This window comes from Gorilla gorilla, chromosome 11 (assembly GCF_029281585.2).
Source record: "Gorilla gorilla gorilla isolate KB3781 chromosome 11, NHGRI_mGorGor1-v2.1_pri, whole genome shotgun sequence".
Classification (NCBI taxonomy): domain Eukaryota; kingdom Metazoa; phylum Chordata; class Mammalia; order Primates; family Hominidae; genus Gorilla; species Gorilla gorilla.
The window spans coordinates 92167996-92187286 of NC_073235.2; the positions used below are offsets into that span (position 1 = coordinate 92167996).

Consider the following 19291-nt stretch of genomic DNA (forward strand, 5'->3'; position numbering starts at 1 on the left):
TAGGCCTTTCCTTCACCCATTTAGCTGCTTGTATGCACATTCTTATATACATGTATTCATGTATGCATGCTTTCATTCCTACAACGCTTCTGATTTCATATGGTACCCTACTTTCCTGTTCTGTGTTAATAACAAAAGTTTATATGACACCACCACAGAAACTCAAATATGTAACAAAAGCATACAAAATGCTTTTTCAGTTTCAAACTGAGAAAAACTTAAAAGATCACCTCATTTTTTTTTTCTTGGAATGATTATTCACATATTTCTGCAGAAATTGATTTTCTCCAGAGCCTTTGTGATGTTATACAATATGTAGTATTATGTACTCCTTACATTCTAAAATCTGAAAACTTTGGAATTATGACCCCAAAAGTTGTAGATAAAGTCTGCCTTCACCATTAGTCCTCCTTTAGCCAACTCTTAAAGTTGGAGTTCCTTAAGCTTCCATTCTTGTCATACTGCTGCTTTCATCCAGCATACTCTTCTTTACCTCTTATTCACTCCAAAGGAACTCTACTAGGGTTACAATCTATTCTTCCCCGTTCTTTATCCACATCCCTGACATCTTCCCTGAGCTTTAGAGCTACTTTGGATTACTGAATAGCTTAGTAAAGACACTTCCATTCCTTTCAGAATTTGGGTCCAAATGAGAAATAGACAGGAATCAAATAAAGATCAAAACTTCAGCATTATTGTTGGAAAGTTTGCTTTGAGAAAACAACAAAAAGTGCCAAAAAGAACCTAAACCATGCATTTGCAATGACTCATTCTTCAAACTAAAAAATTATGTAACTCACTATTCTTCTCATGGGGAAGAATGAGTAAGGGGTAAATTTTTATTCTTAACATTTCTGAGTTGGCCATGGGTAGAGGAATTTCTGCTTTTTGTACTGATTCAGGAATAGTAGGTAAGGGAAAGAATGGTTTCCCCCACACTCTCTTAATTTTATTAATCTTTCAGGGTTAACATTCCAAGTGTTACTTGAGTGATCTAACTAAAATGTAAAGTTGATCATATCTTCTTCTTTAAATTATTCAGTGACTCTCTATCACCTAGGATATGATCCACGTTTCCAGCATGGCCTATAGCCCTTTTTACTTCCCTACTTCAAGAGGAAATGACCTTCCTGTCACTCCCTTTTTCTCTGATATTACTCTCAAGTAATATTGAACTTATTGCTTTGTTCTTTACTCTGGCCTTTCCTTTTGTTCGACAAGGTCAAGGACCTTGTTTTGTTGGTTCACCTTTATTTCCCTAGTGCCTGGGACAGTGTCTAGCACATAGCTATTCAATAAATATGCATTAAATAAATGATTAGATGATTAAATGAATAAAATACTCATAACAATAAAAATAGTTAATATGTTTGACATAAATTGATATAAAGTGGGTATAGAAGTTGGTATGAACAATAAGGCCTTAACAGAGAGATAATTAACCTTGATAGTATATGAAAAAACAAATGCTGGATTATAGAGCATCTAAAGGATATAGTTAGCTACATGAATGCACAAACACTTTTCTATTTAGTTTTGCTTTTGTAAATATATTGATATTCTACATAATAAAAAAATTAAATCTACAAGGCTGGGGGAAATGAAAACTGAAATAAATTGTATAACTAGATTTAAAAAGAAAAGAATAATGAATACAAATAATTTTAAACACAGTGCATTATATACCATCTTTCTAAAGGTAAACACAAAACAAACTACACACAGATTTTGAGTTCTTTTTAGTGAGCTTGTATGTCATAATGATATGGGTAGAACAATTCTGAACCCATATGATAAGTACCATAGGACTAAAGAAATGAATAAATGTGTTGATATTATTGGGTTCTTACTGTGCAAAGAAATGTGCAGAATGTAGGAAAACAATAAACCCTGTGGGGTTGGATTGGAATTGGAAATGTATGTGCGTATGTATGAGTGTGTGTGTATACACATATACATATATATGTATACATATTTTATATATATGGATTTATATACACACACACACACACACACACACACACACACATATATATATGATCCAGAAGCAATAATATTCCAGTAGCAATGAGCATACCGAGCACCCAAATCTTGGTTTCTAAATATCATCCCTCATTAAAAGGAACCAGAGCTTCTTGGAGAAATAGTTGATTCCAGGGCAGGGGCAGAGAAGGTATATGGTGAGTCAGGAACATCATCATATGGTGACAGAAAGTAATAAAATCCTTTTTTTTACTATCTATATCTATAGGCATATCTATAGGACATAAGGACAACCTGAAGGGGCTCCCACTGGCCAAATCTTAGACAATTTTGAGTACCAACATAAGTAAGAAAGTACACCGGGCACAGTGGCTCATGCCTATAATCCCAGCACTTTGCGGGGCCAAGACGGGCAAATAGCTTGAGCTCATGAGTTCAACACCAGCCTGGGCAACATGGCAAAACCTCATCTCTACTAAAAATGCAAAAATTAGCTGGGCATGATGGCACATGCCTGTATTCCCAGCTACTTGGGAGGCTGAGGTGGGAGGATTGCTTGAGCCTGGGAGGCAGAGGTTGCAGTGAGCTGAGTTCATGTCATTGCATTCCAGCCTGGGTGACAGAGCGAGACCTTGTCTCAAAAAAGAAAAGAAAAGAAAAGAAAAAAGTAAAGGGTTGAATAAAATAGGAGCCTGTGCCCTCATCCTGATAACAACTGGATAAACAAGGAAACAAATAAATAGAGAATAAGGTAGGGCTCTTCCTTATAGCAGAATGTCAATTGACAAATGTGAAGGGGTGGTAGATTTGGAAAATTAGTATTTTGCAAACAGCATAGTAAAGATTGGTTCAGGCAAAAATTATAAATGGTTGCTAAATCTTGGGGGCAAATTTTGATATTTACATGGTCTTAAAGTGTTTTGCTCCTTATTAGTTGCAAGAGGGAAAATAGCAACTATACAGTAGAGAAACTGGGTGATCAAAATTAACATCACCAATGAGGAATAGATGGACATTATATAACTCCACAGAGGATATCCCCAGAACCTAATGTCACTTTTTTTTTGAAATGAGGTTGCTATGTTGCCCGGGCTGATCTTGAACCCCTGGGCTAAAGCAGTCCTCCCACCTTAGCCTCCTGCATAGCTGGGATTACAGGCATGCACCACTGCACCCAAGCCATAATGTCACTTTAAAAATATTCTGGATGGAGGTGCATATCTTGAGTCATGAGGAAACATCAAACAAACCCAAATTGAGGAAAATTCTCTAAACTAAATGACCCATATTCATTAAAAATGTCTATGTCATAAGAGACCAAAAAACCCCTGAGAAAAGTTTCCAGATAATAGAACACTAAAGAGACATAATTAAGTTAAATACATGGTCTTGGTCTGGATCCTGTACTGGAAGAAAGTAAATGTGATAAAGGACGTTACTAGGAAAATCAACACAATATGATTAAAGTATTGCATCTACTAATTGCCTTGTAGTTACATAAAAGGATAGGCTTGTTTTTAGTAAATACACACTAGACTATTAAAGAGATAAAAGGCCATGATGTATGCACGCAACATACCCTCAAATTTAGAAAAGTAAATTATATAGATAAATGGATAGAAAAACCAATATGGCAATATATTAAAAATTATAAATCCAGGTAAAGGTATATAGGAATTCTTTGACTTATTCTTACAACTTTTCTATAAGTTAAAAAAATGCAACTTGTTAAAATATAGGAAAATGTTTAGACTCACTAATACCAAAAATGCAAAACAAGATGAGACAGCATTTTTTCTATCAAATTTGAGCAAACTTGATGTATTTATTTTTAATGATAATACCCATATTCAAAAAAACACAGTGTAACTGGTTAAAAGAATATAGGAGAATGTTTAGAATCACCAGTACCAAAAATACAAAACAAAATGAGACAGCTATCAAATTAGCAAAGTTTACCTATTTATTTTTAATGATAATACTCATACTCAAACACAGTAACATTGATACTTTTGAACTCTGATTATGGAAGGCTAAGATGCTATTATCATTTTTGATAAGCAGTTTACTGAGATGTACTGAGTTATTCCGGTAATTCCTCTACAAAAAACACAAAAATTAGCCTGGTGTGGTGGTGCACACCTGTAGTCCCAGCTACTCAGGAGGCTGAGGTGGGAGGATGGTGGAGGTTGTAGTGAGCTGAGATCACACACACCACTGCACTCCAGCCTGGGTGATAGAGCCAAACCTTGTCTCAAAAAAAAAAAAAAAAAAAAAAAAAAAAAGGGTGGTGGGGAGGGAATGTTTTAATTGTTAAAAATGCAGGCTATTGTTTTAAAATACAACTATATCAAATACATCTATAACTATCTAAATCTATCTTCATAAGAAATAGTACATGAGATTATGCCAAATGTTTGTGTTTAGGTGGTAAATCTAGCCAGTTTTGTTTATTTCTATTTTTCTTTATTTTCTCTAAGCTTTTTATAAATTTGATTTTATAATATGGGAAACTAATGATATGCTGCACTTTGATATTCTTATTTTTCATAAGGTTTATTTAACTTGTTCTTAAATTCATTTGAAGATGTGTTGAAGGCTGTATCTTCTGCTGCAATTGCTGAGGTTGGGCGTGACAATAAGGAAATTCAGGATGCTATAGCTATGGAGGGAGCGATTCCTCCTCTGGTGGCTCTTTTTAAAGGGAAACAAATTAGTGTCCAAATGAAAGGTGCAATGGCTGTGGAATCACTGGCAAGTCACAACGCTCTTATACAGAAAGCATTTCTGGAAAAATCGTTATCTAAATATCTTTTAAAACTCCTAAAGGTAGGAATTTTATGATTACTGGTCATTTTTCTTAGATGATATATTCTATTTTGAATTGTTAAGTGAATAGGAAAACTAAACCAATTCTAGAATAAACATTTTATAAAATACGCATTCCTAAAATGTTCAATAAATGTTCACTGAATTAATGAAATATTTTTAAAAATAGGCATTTCAAATAGATGTTAAGGAACAAGGAGCTGTTGCACTTTGGGCCTTGGCAGGACAAACACTAAAACAACAAAAATATATGGCAGAACAAATTGGATACAGCTTTATAATAAATATGCTTTTGTCATCATCAGCTAAAATGCAGTATGTTGGTAAGTTATTTTCCTTATTTTATTTTTATTTTTTAGAGACAGGATCCTGCTCTGTTGCCCAGCCTGGTGTGCAGTGGCACAATTATAGCTCACTGCAGCCTCAAACCCCTGGGCTCAAGTGATCCTCTTGCCTCAGCCTCCCAAGTAGCTGGGATTACAAGTGTGAGCCACCGTGTCCTCTGCATAATGTAGGACAGGGCACTGGAGTATCATACATGTATCTTGCTTTTCTTTATCAGGAGGTGAAGCTGTCATAGCTCTAAGTAAGGACAGCAGGATGCATCAAAATCAAATATGTGAAGGGAATGGAATTGCACCATTGGTTCGCTTACTAAGAATTAGTACGATTGCTGAAGGCACACTTCTCAGTGTCATCAGAGCAGTGGGATCCATTTGTATTGGTTTGTATACTTATTCTCAATTTCTTAAATATCTGTAAGAACAAGAACAGATTGGGCAGAGAAGTGGAAATTAATCTCTCTTCCTCTCTATCCCCACTGTTTGAGCCCTAAATGGTATTTAATGTATAAAAGACTATTATAACTTTTAAAGTTTGTCTAAGAACTTGGTCAGTAAAAGTGGTATAATTAAGAATCTTATATCAGTCTTGCTCTTGAACAATGGCTAGAAAGGAAAATTAGGACAATAAGCCTTGGCTATTTTGACTGAAAGCAATCTCTTTTTTAAGTTTAAGAGAAAAATAGTTCTTTTGAATCTCAAGAACTATATGTTTTTGAAGATATAGAAGAGTTTCTAATGCTGGAGCACATTCTTGAATGTCTCTGTAATGATCATTTGTTTATATAACATAGAATTCATTGCAAAGGAATTGACATTTTGGGGTACCTGAGAAAATGTGGAACTGTCAGTTGTGACCCACCGAAAGTTAAAATTTGGGTTCTTGCTGACCTTGATGAATGCAGGGTGCTGATTGTAGACTCCTTCTTGCAAAGAAGAGGAAAAATCTTTATTTCCAGATCACTGAATTTCCTCAAAAATAGTCCAGCTGAATGAAGTATAATAGGAATTGATTCTCACATTTTTTTCTCTTTGCTTGCCAAAAGTTTCTTGCAGAAACTCATTCACAATTCCAAGATAATCAGCCAGAGAAGATGTTTCTTTTTTTTTTGGCCAGAGACTCTGACATAAATTACAGTTATTTCTAAAGTTCTAGTAAATGATAATATATATGCAAGGTTGCCTGATATACATACACATGCACATAATCAAATTTCTTCTCATTAGTTCATTTCAAATCTGTCCACATCAGCTGTGCGTGTGTGTGTGTGTGTGTGTGGTGCGGGTAGGGGGTTTGTGGGGACAAAGGTGTTCTTTTTTCCTTCAAACTTCCCTAGATACAATATGTAGGTGACTTCTCGTCATTGTTCACTGAGAGGCTCAATCTCATATTTAACCCATTTATTTAGGGTTAACCCATTTATATAAACCCACTGTATATTTATTGTGACATTTAATATTAGCAAAAGAACAGAGTTAAAATTCTTTGTCCATGTTCACTAGAAAGAAATGAGTTTCTCAACAGGAAATTGCAAGGAGTGGAAAAAAAAAAAAGAGAGAGTTGAGTTTCTCTGGTGAGTTTAGGCCTGCAATTTAAAGTAGTATGTTATAAAGAGACATAGTAAGATTATCTTGTTAGCGTGTATAATTTAAGAAACCAAGAAATTTTAACTTGGTGATTTACTCTAGTCATTTTTGTAGAAGTAAACTTTTTATAGAAAACAACAGAATTATGAACTGAAGTACCTCGCACATAATATTTCTTCAATAAATGATAGCTATTAGTATTCCTTGGTAGTATAATATTTCTAATTTCCTTTGCTTTGTGACTTTTAGGAAGCCACTCACAATTCTAATAAGGTCTCCATGTTTATTCACTTTGTCTTTTAAAAAATTAATTCAGGACTATTAAAATAGTGTCAATATAGCATACCCTTTTGTAACTTACTAACTGTATTACCTTAGAATGCTTTGTCAACCCAAAATATCAAGCTATGTTTGACTTTACCATTTGTAAGATGGAAAAAAATATTACCTCATTGGCGTGGACTCTTACAGGTGTAGCCCATACAAGCAATCCTGTCAGTCAACAATTTGTTGTAGATGAAAATGCCTTTCCAGTACTTATCCAACTACTAAGAAATCACCCTTCTCCTAACATTAAGGTATAAAGGTTTACATTGTTTTCTGATATGGTAAAAATTAACAAATATAATTTTAAGAAAATTTTGTATCTTTATTCAAGTTCATAAACATAAAAATATTTAATCTTTTAAACTAAATCCTATTTTTCTTGGAGAAATAAGCCAAAAATAAAAATAAAAATAAACAAAATCCTAGAAGTTTTAAAAAGGTTGCTTCAAACCATAAGATACTAGTAAATTTTATTAAAATAGGGTTTCTTCAAATATGACAAGAAAATCTTATGTTTTTACTCTTCAAATAAGATTTTCCTCAGATATTTGATTATTTATTCACAAAAGTTCTTTTCTACCTCCCCAGACATCAGTTGCTAAAACTGGGTGGCGATAGTGGGAATGTGTGACTTATATGGGAATATTTCTCAAATATTAGTGAGTCTTGTCAGTACTACACTTCAGACCAGCCCTGCCTTCTGTCAAGCAGCCTCTGTTGGCTGGAGGTAATAGTTTTCTCAAGGGTGGACATCACAAAGAATTATTGTGAGTTGTTGAAGAGTCATTCAGTCTTCCATTTACTTCTACTAAAATGCCTTTAATAAAATGACATTTACATCTATTCAAATACTCTTACCCAGGCTTTAGAAATTCAGGACATCTATAGATGGCCAGGCAAGAAATTATAACAGCAAAAAAATATTTTATTTTCAAAATTTGGTATGCGTGCTACTGGAGATGAGAAAATAGAAATAACATAGGAGGACAATATCTAAGTAAATAGCATTGTTTCTTTTTCTTTTTTTTTTTTTTTGAGACAGAATCTCGCTCTGTTGCCCAGGCTGGAGTGCAGTGGTGCCATCTCAGCTCACTGCAACCTCCACCTCCTGGGTTCAAGTGATTCTCCTGCCTCAGCCTCCTGAGTAGCTGGGATTACAGGTGTGCACCACAACGCTTGGCTAATTTTTGAATTTTTGTAGAGATGGGGTTTCACCATGTGGCCAGGCTGGTCTTGAATTCCTGACCTCAAGTGATCTTCCCTCCTCGGCCTCCCAAAGTGCTGGGATTAAGGTGTGAGCCACTGCACCCAGGCTGTTTCTTTTTTTAATCTTTATTTATTTATTTAATTTTTTTTTAATATTGAGATGGGGTCTCTCACTGTCAGCCAGGCTAGAGTACAGTAGTGCAATCTTGGCTCACTGCAGCCTCTGCCTCCCAGGGTACAGTGATCCTCCCACCTCAGCCTCCTGAGTAGCTGTGACTACAGGAGTGCACCACCATGCCTGGCTAATTTTTTGTATTTTTGTTGGAGATGGAGTTTCACTATTTTGCCCAGGCTGTTCTCGAATTCCTGGGCTCAAGAGATCCTCCACCTTGGCTTCCAAAGTGATGGGATTACAGGCATTAGCCACCACATCTGGTGCATTCTTTTAACAAATGTGTGTCTTATCATAAAAAATGTATCCATCTATATTTCAGTACATATTTTCAATGAGTTTTGAAACTTGTTTAAATAGAACATAAATACATTTCAATACTTTTTCTCAAAAGATTCTATAATGGATAAAACATTTTGCAATAATTCAATAATCATACTTTTCAAATTCATAATGTTTTTCATAGAAATGCATAGTACAACACTTTAAAAACGTATCTACTGAGTCCCAATAATATGCAAAGTTCACCTTCCTAATGGGCTTCAGAATGTACATTAAATGGTTCCAGAACTAGAGGAGGAAAAATTAGTAGTACTATTTCTTAGTACTACTCCCCAAAGTTTTGCTTAAATTAATAGGTGCTGCAGGCCAGGTGCTTTGGCTCATGCCTGTAATCCCAGCACTTTAGGAGGCCAAAGCAGGCGGATCATGAGGTCAGGAGTTCGAGGCCAGCCTGGCCAACATGGTGAAGCCCTGTCTCTGCTAAAGATACAAAAAATTAGCTGGGCGTGGTAGTGTGCACCTGTAATCCCAGCTACTCGGGAGGCTGGGGCAGGAGAATCGCTTGAACCCAGGAGGTGGAGGTTGCAGTGAGCTAAGATCATGCCATTGTACTCCAGCCTGGGCAACAGAGCAAGACTCCATCTAAAAAAAAAAAAAAAAAAAAGGTGCTGCATTAAAGCCTTACAACTCAATGGTCAGTAGTTAACAAGCAGTTCAAAATAGCTTTTTAATCCATGTCAAAAAATTAAAAGAACATTTTTTTTAATATGGAAGGGATACAACTCTGTACTTAGGATAATACCTCCTTACATGCTCTGCTGGCCCTTGTTCCTTTCTCCAGTGCCCTCAAATGGAGCTCTGTGGTTGGTCCCTGAACACAGAAACGATATTTTCTCAGCTATTAAAAATTATGAGGGAGTTGTAAGTGCAGATCTTTCGCTAGTAAGATAACTGGAATCAATGGATTATATTTTAGCAGATTTTATAGTATCTTTCCACAATGTATTCTATATAAATGCCTGCACAATGAAATGTGTAATTTCATAAAGCATAATTGAAAAGTAATTTCTGAAAACCACATGTTTAGGTTGAAGTGGCATTTTCCTTGGCATGCATTGTCCTAGGGAATGATGTGTTACAGAAAGACTTACATGAAAATGAAGGATTTGAGTATGCTGATGTCCTTTATCTTCTTCACTCAACAGAAAAGGTAATACCTTTACAAAATATTGAGGTTCATTTTGAAAAAAATGGTTTTTATACCACATCTTCAAATTATCAAGTCTTCTTCATGGCAATATTCAATGTATTATTTAAGAAAAGACATGTAAAAGATCTCTTTGTAGGTCATTAGTTTGTAATGATGTAATAATACAGCTCCGTATTTTTCTGAGTTGTCCCACTTCATCGTTGAAATGCAGTAATTTTAATGTTTGGTGATGAGTCAAAAAACAAATCTCTTATGTCCCAAATCAAACCTTTAAAATAATTTTATGCCCTTTCAGCCCTCAGTCATTCACTTATCCAATATGCTAAAGGGGTGCTTCTCAAACTATTTGTGATGAAGAAATAGCTTTTTCCCAGCAATCTATTATGGAAGGATAATTTTTTTTTAACTTTAAAAATTTTGAAATGATCTTAGACTTTCCAAAAATTTGTAAAACCAGTATTCTGGTATATCCTTCATCTAGTTTTCCCAAATGTCAACTAGAACATTAACATTGATACAATACTATTAACTAATTTGCACGCCTTATTTAAATTTTGCCAGTTTTCTCAGCAATGTCCCTTTTTTGGTTTTGTTTTTTTTATTTTTTTAATTTAAAAAATTATTTTTATTTTTTTCAATGTCTACTTTTGTTCCAGAATCTAATCCAGGGTCTCACATTACATCTAAATGTCTTGTCTCTTTAGCCTCCAGTTTGTGAAGCTCAGCCCTTCTTTGTTTTTCATGATTTCATGTCTTTCATGATTTTGACATTTTTGATGAATTCAGGCCAGTTATTTTATAGAATATCCCTCAATTTGACCTTGATGTTTTCCCCTAATTAAATTGAAGTTACACCTTTTGGCAAGAATATCACAGAAGTGATGTGGTCTTCTTCACTCACCTTCCCAGTACATCATGGCATGAGGTATATAATGTTGATGTATTTTACTGGTAATCTTAATTTTGATTACTTGGTTAAAATGGGGTCTGTCATAGTTCTTCACTCACTGTTTTTCCTTTTGTAGTTAATAAGTATCTTAAGGTGAGACACTTTGAGATTATGCAAATATTTTGTCTTGCATCACACTTTTGCTCACCAATCTTAGCATCCATTGATGCAACAATAATAAATGTAACATTCGCCTAAGGGCAATTAAAAAAATTCCCTTCTTCCTTCTACGTTTATTAGTTGGTATTCAACTATAAAGAAGATTTGTTTCTTTTCAATGTTTATTCTCAGTTTTGTCATCCCACTGTTAATGATTTTGTGGACTGTCACTGGTCCACGGGCCACACTTTCAACAGCACTACCCTAACGAAATGAGAGCTATTTTCTACAGGGCATTTCACAACCAGGAAGAAAATTGCCAGCGACGTTTCTCTCAGTTCTGTAAGGTTTTAGAAGGATCAAGGAGGGTCAGGAGGTGGGTAGGAATGAAGTCATGTTATTTTTTTAATATAAAATTTTACTCTACTGTGGTTCACAAAAGAGAAGTGCTGCTATAAAAATATGGGAAATATTTTGGGAGGTCGAGGTGGGCAGATCGCTTGAGATCAGGAGTTCGAGACCAGCCTTGCCAATATGGTGAAACCCCATCTCTACTAAAGAGATGAAAATTGGCCGGGCGTGGTGGCACATGCCTGTAGTCCTAGCTACTTGGGAGGCTGAGGCAGGAAAATCACTTGAACCTGGGAGGTGAAGATTGCAGTTAGCCGAGATTGCACCACTGCACTCCAGCCTGGGTGACAGAGCTAGACTCCGTCTCAAAAAAGAGAATATATATATATATATTTACAGTAGAGTAAATATATATATATATATAAAATATATATATGTGGAAACTAATAGGGTGAGGAGACTAAATGAATGTCTGACTGACTCTAAGCCTTTTGCCCCTCTACTCTTCCTTCTAGCTTTTACTCCCATTACCTTACTCCTCATGTGCACCCTTCTTCTCCCTTTTGTTACACATTCCACTCTCAAGTATTCTGCCTTCCTTCCCAGTTTGTTACCACCTGCTTCACTCTCTGGACCCTGCATTTGGCTTATAATAGATTTATTCTTGTGCATCAGTTCTACAAATGGTAGGGAATCTTAGAGAACTAGAAGGTTTAACCAAAGGATTTATCTGGACTTGGCTGAAATTTTTAATTCTAACACTCATCACAAGGCAAGTTAAAAGTCCTCTAGGGTTTCTTGTACTATATTTTGCCTCAAACTACCTGCCCTGCAGAGGCACATTAGTGCTCTTAGGGCTTTAGAGACAGTACTGAACAACTATGGCCCTTCGTTAAACCTATAGTGGGAGACTTCAGATTACACAGGTGTGTTGTAGAAGTTAGAGGGGAGGGAGGGATGTTCAGCAACATTAAATATGTCACTGAATGAATAGCTATCTTATGGATAATGACAGGAATGCAATAAAAATTAAGTCAGGAACCCAGGTTCTTGTAACTCCTAGCCACACTGATACTGTGTACATGGAGATGCAATAGGTTATGTGTTGTTTTCAAATTATAATTTAACTATTTTCATGCTATCAAACTAGAATAATATATGAAATGGACCATTGAGATTGATTTTCACAAGCCACATAAAATTAGTCACATTAATTTAGTTACTGTTATTCTACTCTTTTTAATTAACTCAAATATGTGGGCTAATTAATTATGAATATACTTTTGAAGAGAGGTTAGTGAGCATAATTAACAGGCACTCTTTTCCCATTTATAAATCAGTGGGTATAAAGTAACAATAAGTAACCAGTGGGTATAACCACCCTGGTAGATAGATAGGTAAATGAAAATATATATGAAGTAAAGAGTTTAAGACAGTTGACATTGGGGAAAAAAAGTATGGAAACATATGTCTTTCCTCAAGGATTAATTTTTAGCCCGCTGAACTGGGAATAGCCAACTTGGTTCTTGTCTTGTATCTGATACTAGCTGGCATGGCGGGAGCAGTCAAACTATGGGATTCATTTTGAAACATTAATAGCCACTTTATAATCTAAACTATTTACTGTAGACTTCCAAAGTGATACTGCAGGAGTGAACCCTACATGAAAAAGAAATGGAAATCAGTCAAGTCTTAGCATATTTCTCTCACTTCGCTCTATCTGACCTTGATACACAAAGCATGCCCCTTTGGTTCATTTCCCATTGCCATTCTTTCCTACTTGGCTCTAGGTTCTATTTTGCTGTCTGTTAATCCACGCTTTGACTATGAATGAGACCTAGTTTCTCAAGCCTTTGACTGTACCTAATACCTTTCTTTTTGCCTATTTAGGTGACTGGGTTTTGTGTGTGTGTGTGTGTGTGTGTACGTGATTTTTATTATGGAATATTTCAAATATATATAAAATGACAGGGTAGCATAATGAACCTAAATGTTCCCACCCAGCTTCAGCAGTCATCATCTCATGGCCAATCTTATTTCATCTATACATCTACTCACTTCCACTAAATTATTTTTGATGCAAATTTCAAGCATCATATAATTTTATCTATAAATATTTCAGTATGTACATGCAGCATTTTAATATTATGATTAATAGTGGCAGAAGAAAATTCAGGGCCGGGTGTGGTGGTTCATGTCTGTAATCCCAGCACTTTGGGAGGCCAAGGCAAGCAGACACCTTGAGCTCAGGAGTTCAAGACCAGCCTGGGCAACAGAGCAAAACCCTGTCTCTACAAAAAATACAGAAAATTAGCCAGGTGTGGTGGCACACGCCTTTGGTCTTAGCTACTTGGGAGGCTGAAGTGGGAGCATTGCTTGAGCCTAGGAGGTGGAAATTGCAGTGAGCCAAGATCACGCCACTGCACTCTAGCCTGGGTGACAGAGGGAGACTTTGTCTCAAAAAAAAAAAAAAAGAAAAAGAAAAAAAAGAAAAGAAAATTCACTAAGATGAATGAGTTCTTTCTGTGTGTAATACATTGTTCAAATAACATACTAATAATACAATATATTGAATTATTTTTAATATTAAAAATAAGATTTAGCAATAAGATTTTATCTTTTGAATCTTTCTGGAAGGTCTGCCATACTTATATATCTCTGGCAAGCAGACTAATTCTACAGAAGAAACTAGCTTTTGCTGTTTGCCCAGCCTCAGAATGTTAAAATGTGATTCTTCAGAATACATTATTTTTCTCCTATTCTTCCTTAAAATATAGTACAATGGAATTTTACAAATGAATTTAAGAGATCATATGGAATACCCAACAATATATGGAATGCAATAGATAACATGTTATATACAAGGGTAGTTTTGATTTATCAACTCTACTTTGAAATGTTGAAAGTTACAACATTCTGGAGTAACTATTATCTCTTTTCCCTAGTAATGTCATATTTTACTCCCAGTGATAAGAATGCAATATATTTTAATAAGCAAGAATTTAAAGTCTATTATGTTGAGTAACATGATAAAAGAAGTTCACTATAATGCCTGTTTCTCCTATTTTTAGGATATTTGCTTAAGAGCAGGCTATGCATTAACACTTTTTGCCTTCAATAATCGCTTTCAACAATACTTAATATTGGAAAGTGGAATAATGACCATATCTGTTTTTGAACGTTTTCTTGAATCAACAGTTGAAACTGAGAAGGCAATGGCAGCATTTCAGGTATAAAATTGAGATTAACACCTCAAATTAATAAATATGTCATTTTGTGAAAACTTGAAAATTACAACAATTTGGAGGCCCAGAAAAATGTTTACTTATTTGTAAAAACTTAGTACTTTGCACATAAGCCCCTTCTACCTCATAAAAACTCCATTATCTATGAGGATTTCTTCATTAATACAGAATTTTACAAGTTACAAGACACTTGCTTATGCCTTTATACCGCATCTGATGTTTATAACAAGCCTGTAAGGTTGACAATCAGGTAGTAGTATTTTCATCACCCCCATATTAAAAGTAAATAGGTAGAAAAACATGTTAGCATCCAAGACAGGTTTTCTAACTGCAAATCTTTAGTTGATCACACTGATCCTTCAACCTAGTAACAACTGTATGTATCTGGGAAGTCTTATTCTCTCTCTTCATTTTCTATCCTGTGCCCTTTAAGAGAAGTATTTTCTATGAACCCATATTGAAAGGGTGCAAAAGTTGCAAACATTGTAGGAAGAATAATAGTACCCCCTATGATCACTGCTATGACCAGACAGGGACAAATACTCTAACTCTCCCCACCACCACATGCTGCTTCTATTGAATCCTCTCAACACTCCCTTTACCCTTCTAAGAAGTATCAAAAGAATAAAAAAAAAAAACATAAAAAATTACAAACGTGTAATTAGAGAAGCTGAGTAGAAAATGTTTAAAGACTCTCTGCTTCTTTTCTGTTTTCAGATTGTTGTACTGGCTAAAGTCATTAGAGATATGGACCATATTACTTTGTCTGCAAGAGGTGTTACTATTTTAGTTGATAGTCTGTATTCAGTTCAGACTTCTACTATTGTCTTGACAGGTAAGAAATGACTAGAAGTTAATTTTAGCCACATGAAACTATTTTCAAAAACAGTTTATTGTAATCTGAATAATAATAAAATAATATGCCTGATACACTGCCACAAGTTTAAAGAACGAACTTATGTTTATATCTACATGGAACTCCACAGCAAGTCTACACGAAACAATGGGTGTCTACTCTGTACCCCAAACAGAAGCTGAGTAACTCTGAATACAGACTTTTTGCTTTCCTAATTACTTTTTCAACCCTTAACTTTTTTTCCAAGATATAAATGAGAATTCAACTATGAACTACAAACAGCAAAATAAAAAAACTGATTTATAATAGTGGTGGCAGATTTACACAGATGTACCTCTGTCTGGTTTCCTTTTGTCCAGTTGTGCACATTTTGCTAACACTGAAAAGTTCTTTACATCGCTGTGCAACAAAGCAAAGCAAGATGGTCCCATAGCGTTCTCAACATATTTATTGCTATTGTATAACTGTGTCTACTGCAGACCTAACCCAACAGCTCACACATAATAGGTGATCAGTAATATTTAATTGACTTGTTATGCCACTCTTAAAGTAACATAAGGCAGGGTCAGAATGAGTAATATGCAGTGACTACTACCAATATAAACAAATAAGTATTTGTTTTTTAATTAAAATGTATCACTAAAGGAAACTTTACTTGATGCCATAGAATTATATGTTTATGAAGTATATGTGCATGGCAAGGAAGGAAAAATGAAGCAATGAAAACCTTCTGATGGAAACTAGCTAAAAAAAGTTTAAAGAAGTTATTAAATATGTTTTAATCTAAATAACATTATTAATTCAATGTTATAGTAATTCTGTGACTCTGAAAAACAACTGTAGTGGGTTTACACTCCACAGTTTTTTTTTTTTTTTGAGACAGAGTCTCACTCTATTGCCAGGCTGGAGTGCAGTGGTGCGATCTTAGCTCACTGTAACCTCCGCCTCCCAGGTTCAAGCGATTCTCCTGCCTCAGCCTCCCGAGTAGCTGGGACTACAGGCGTGCACCACCAAGGCCAGCTAATTTTTGTATTTTTAGTAGAGACGGGGTTTCACCATGTTGGCCAGGATGGTCTCGATCTCTTGACCTCATGATCCGCCCGCCTCGGCCTCCCAAAGTGCTGGGATTACAGGTATGAGCCACCACACCTGGCCTCCACATACTCTTATAGGAAAGAAATGCCATATTACATTGGCTTTCAAATATTAAATTAATTCCTCCAGGATGAGGAGAAATGAATCTCAGAAATTACTGGACTTTCTCTGCACTCCACAACCAGTCATATGCATGTCCAGGGTATCTCAGGCAAAGCTTGATATTCAGGCCTCAGGTATAGTGTAAAATAACTGATGTGCTTGGTGTCAAGTTGACATGGTTTCCAGAAGATGCTCCAAAGGCACAGAAGTTTTTAGGAAACTGATTTCTGTTACCAAGAATTCAGTTTTCCTATTTATACCACTTAGCTATTCTCTACTCAGAGTTCCTCCTTCTACTCCTTTGAGAACTATAAACTTTAGTTCTCTTTCTTAGCTGCACCCTTGGTCTGTTTCCATTTCTAACTTCCCATCTTTAAAGGGTCTTTTTAACTTTAAATAGAGCTTACCTTTAGACAATTTTTGCTTTAGATGATACAACCAATTTTCCCCATTCTGAGGCAATAAACACAAGGAATTTGTTGGCTTATAATAGAGGCCAGACAAAAATATAAGGAGAACAAAAACTCACGTCATATCTCAATAAAGTATCCACATACTCCACACAGAAATATGAAAATACATTTTTATCTTCAAACAAATATAAATGAAATAATATTCAGTTGCTAGCTGCACATTTAATTATTGGGACACTTTATTATTTTAAATCTGAAAACATTTCTTTTTATGTAAAAACTTCAGTGATTTTAAACCTCAGTAAGCAATACATTGATTGATTTTAAAGTATTAATAAGGCTTAACTCAAAGCCATTTGAACCACAAAAAGAACATATTAATTTTTTTTTTTTGAGACGGAGTTTCGCTCTTGTTGCCCAGGCTGTAGTGCAATGGCATGATCTCTGCTCACTGCAACCTCTGCCTCCCAGGTACAAGCGATTCTCCTGCCTCAGCCTCCCGAGTAGCTGGGATTACAGGCATGTACCACCACACCCGGCTAATTTTTGTATTTTTAGTAGAGATGGGGTTTCTCCATGTTGGTCAGGCTGGTCGCGAACTCCCGAAGTCAGGTGATCTGCCCACCTCGGTTTCCCAAAGGGCTGGAATTACAGGTGTGGGCCACCACGCCCGGCCTAAATTTTCTTATGATAATTAAATCATTATGTTCATAGTTATTTTTAAAACCCTAAAAACTTCAAAACAAAATATATTCTGAAGATATGGGAGAAAGAAAACCTCTAATTTTCAAATTTTTCCACCCTTACATAAACCTATTTAATTTACACTATTTGTGACAGAAAACCAAACTGTAATTTTGGGGAGTTTATTCTATATTTACATATGCATGCTTTTTCTCAGTGCTGCTTCATTGACAGAGATGTCTTGTGACACAAACTTTTTTCAGTGCTATGTGCAATTAATGAAAGTATTATAAGTTTATATCAATTAAATAACACAAGCATTTTTCTTGTTTAATTTATAGGGAATTTAATAGCAAGCCTGGCTCATTCTAGAGCTGGTATCCCAGAAGCATTTACCACATTAGGAACAATCCAACGGCTCTGCTATCATTTGTACTCGGGAATAGAAGAGGTAAAAACAAGCAAAAACTAATTCTAAAATTAAATATGCTAAAAATATAATTTACCTCTCCCTCTGCGGACTAATTTTCCCACTGATTGACTGTGTTATAGATATAATATAATTCTTATTACTAACTCAAAATTACATGACTGTGTTATATATATAATATAGTTCTTGTTACTAACTCAAAATTACATGACTTTTCTAATACTAATTAGTCATACATATCTGCCATCCACAATTTTAATTCCTATAAAAATATACATTTGTTTCAACCCTAAGACTTAAAATTAGGATTTTAATCACAAAAGCAGTATAAAACAACTACGATTAAAGATTTAAAAAGAACTACCTGTTCAAATTAGTTTCTGATTTAAAAAACAAAAAACCCTACAAAATAAGTCATCTTAATCCTGGAATTAAGAGTCAATCTATAAGTACGTTGATGACAAAGAAACTTATAATTGTTTACTAAGTATCTAATGAAAACTGGTGACTCTGATCTAAGTTATTTCTATGATTTGAAATGAATGAAAATGGAATTCATAGGATAGCTTTCCTTATGTGTCAAGCAGGGTTAGATGTAAGGGTGTGTGAAAGAGGCCGTGCTGGTCACAGCAGTGGCTTGCCTCTGAGTGTTCCCCTGCTCTCTTCCACTAAGGTCTAAAGCAGTGTTACTCCACCTTTAGGGTATATCAGAATCACCTGGAGGGCCTGTTCTATTGCTTGGCCCCATTCCTAGAGTTTCTGAGCCAATACATTTGAGGTGGGCCCTAGAATTTGCATTTCAAACAAGTTCCCAGCAGCTGAACTACAGGTCCAGGGTTCAAGGTGTAGAAGACATATGAGCATACAGAGCAACCGGATGCCAACATAAAGACCAATATGTTCATTCTATGAAACTTTTTATGCTACTATCATATTCCCTACAACTGGCCAGGAACATACTTTAATTAATCATATGACCAATCTATGGGTCATAGACAGAGGGTATTTTCTTCAAAGAACTATTTTTTCTAGAGTCCTGTGGCCTGACACTTGTGCTTCTTTCTGTTTTTGCCTGTGGAAAAGTGAGTTGCTCTTGTAACATCTGAATGTTAAAAAAAAATTTTTTTAAG

General features: G+C 35.3%; 1 protein-coding gene across 7 annotated transcripts in view; it reads left to right on the forward strand.

Annotated features, from left to right (window-relative positions):
* The window catches only part of ANKAR (ankyrin and armadillo repeat containing), a 73058-nt gene that overhangs the window by 49664 nt on the left and 4103 nt on the right, over nt 1-19291 (forward strand). For 6 of the 7 annotated variants that reach the window (XM_055379218.2, XM_055379214.2, XM_055379216.2 and 3 more), the window contains 8 exons: nt 4571-4812; nt 4982-5135; nt 5375-5536; nt 7212-7318; nt 9815-9937; nt 14408-14566; nt 15299-15416; nt 18073-18182. In XM_055379218.2, coding sequence (XP_055235193.1) covers nt 4571-4812; nt 4982-5135; nt 5375-5536; nt 7212-7318; nt 9815-9937; nt 14408-14566; nt 15299-15416; nt 18073-18182 — 1175 coding nt within the window. Of the gene's footprint in view, nt 1-4570; nt 4813-4981; nt 5136-5374; nt 5537-7211; nt 7319-9814; nt 9938-11277; nt 11362-14407; nt 14567-15298; nt 15417-18072; nt 18183-19291 lie in introns of those variants that run through there. The other variant, XM_063695381.1, reaches the window with a different exon arrangement.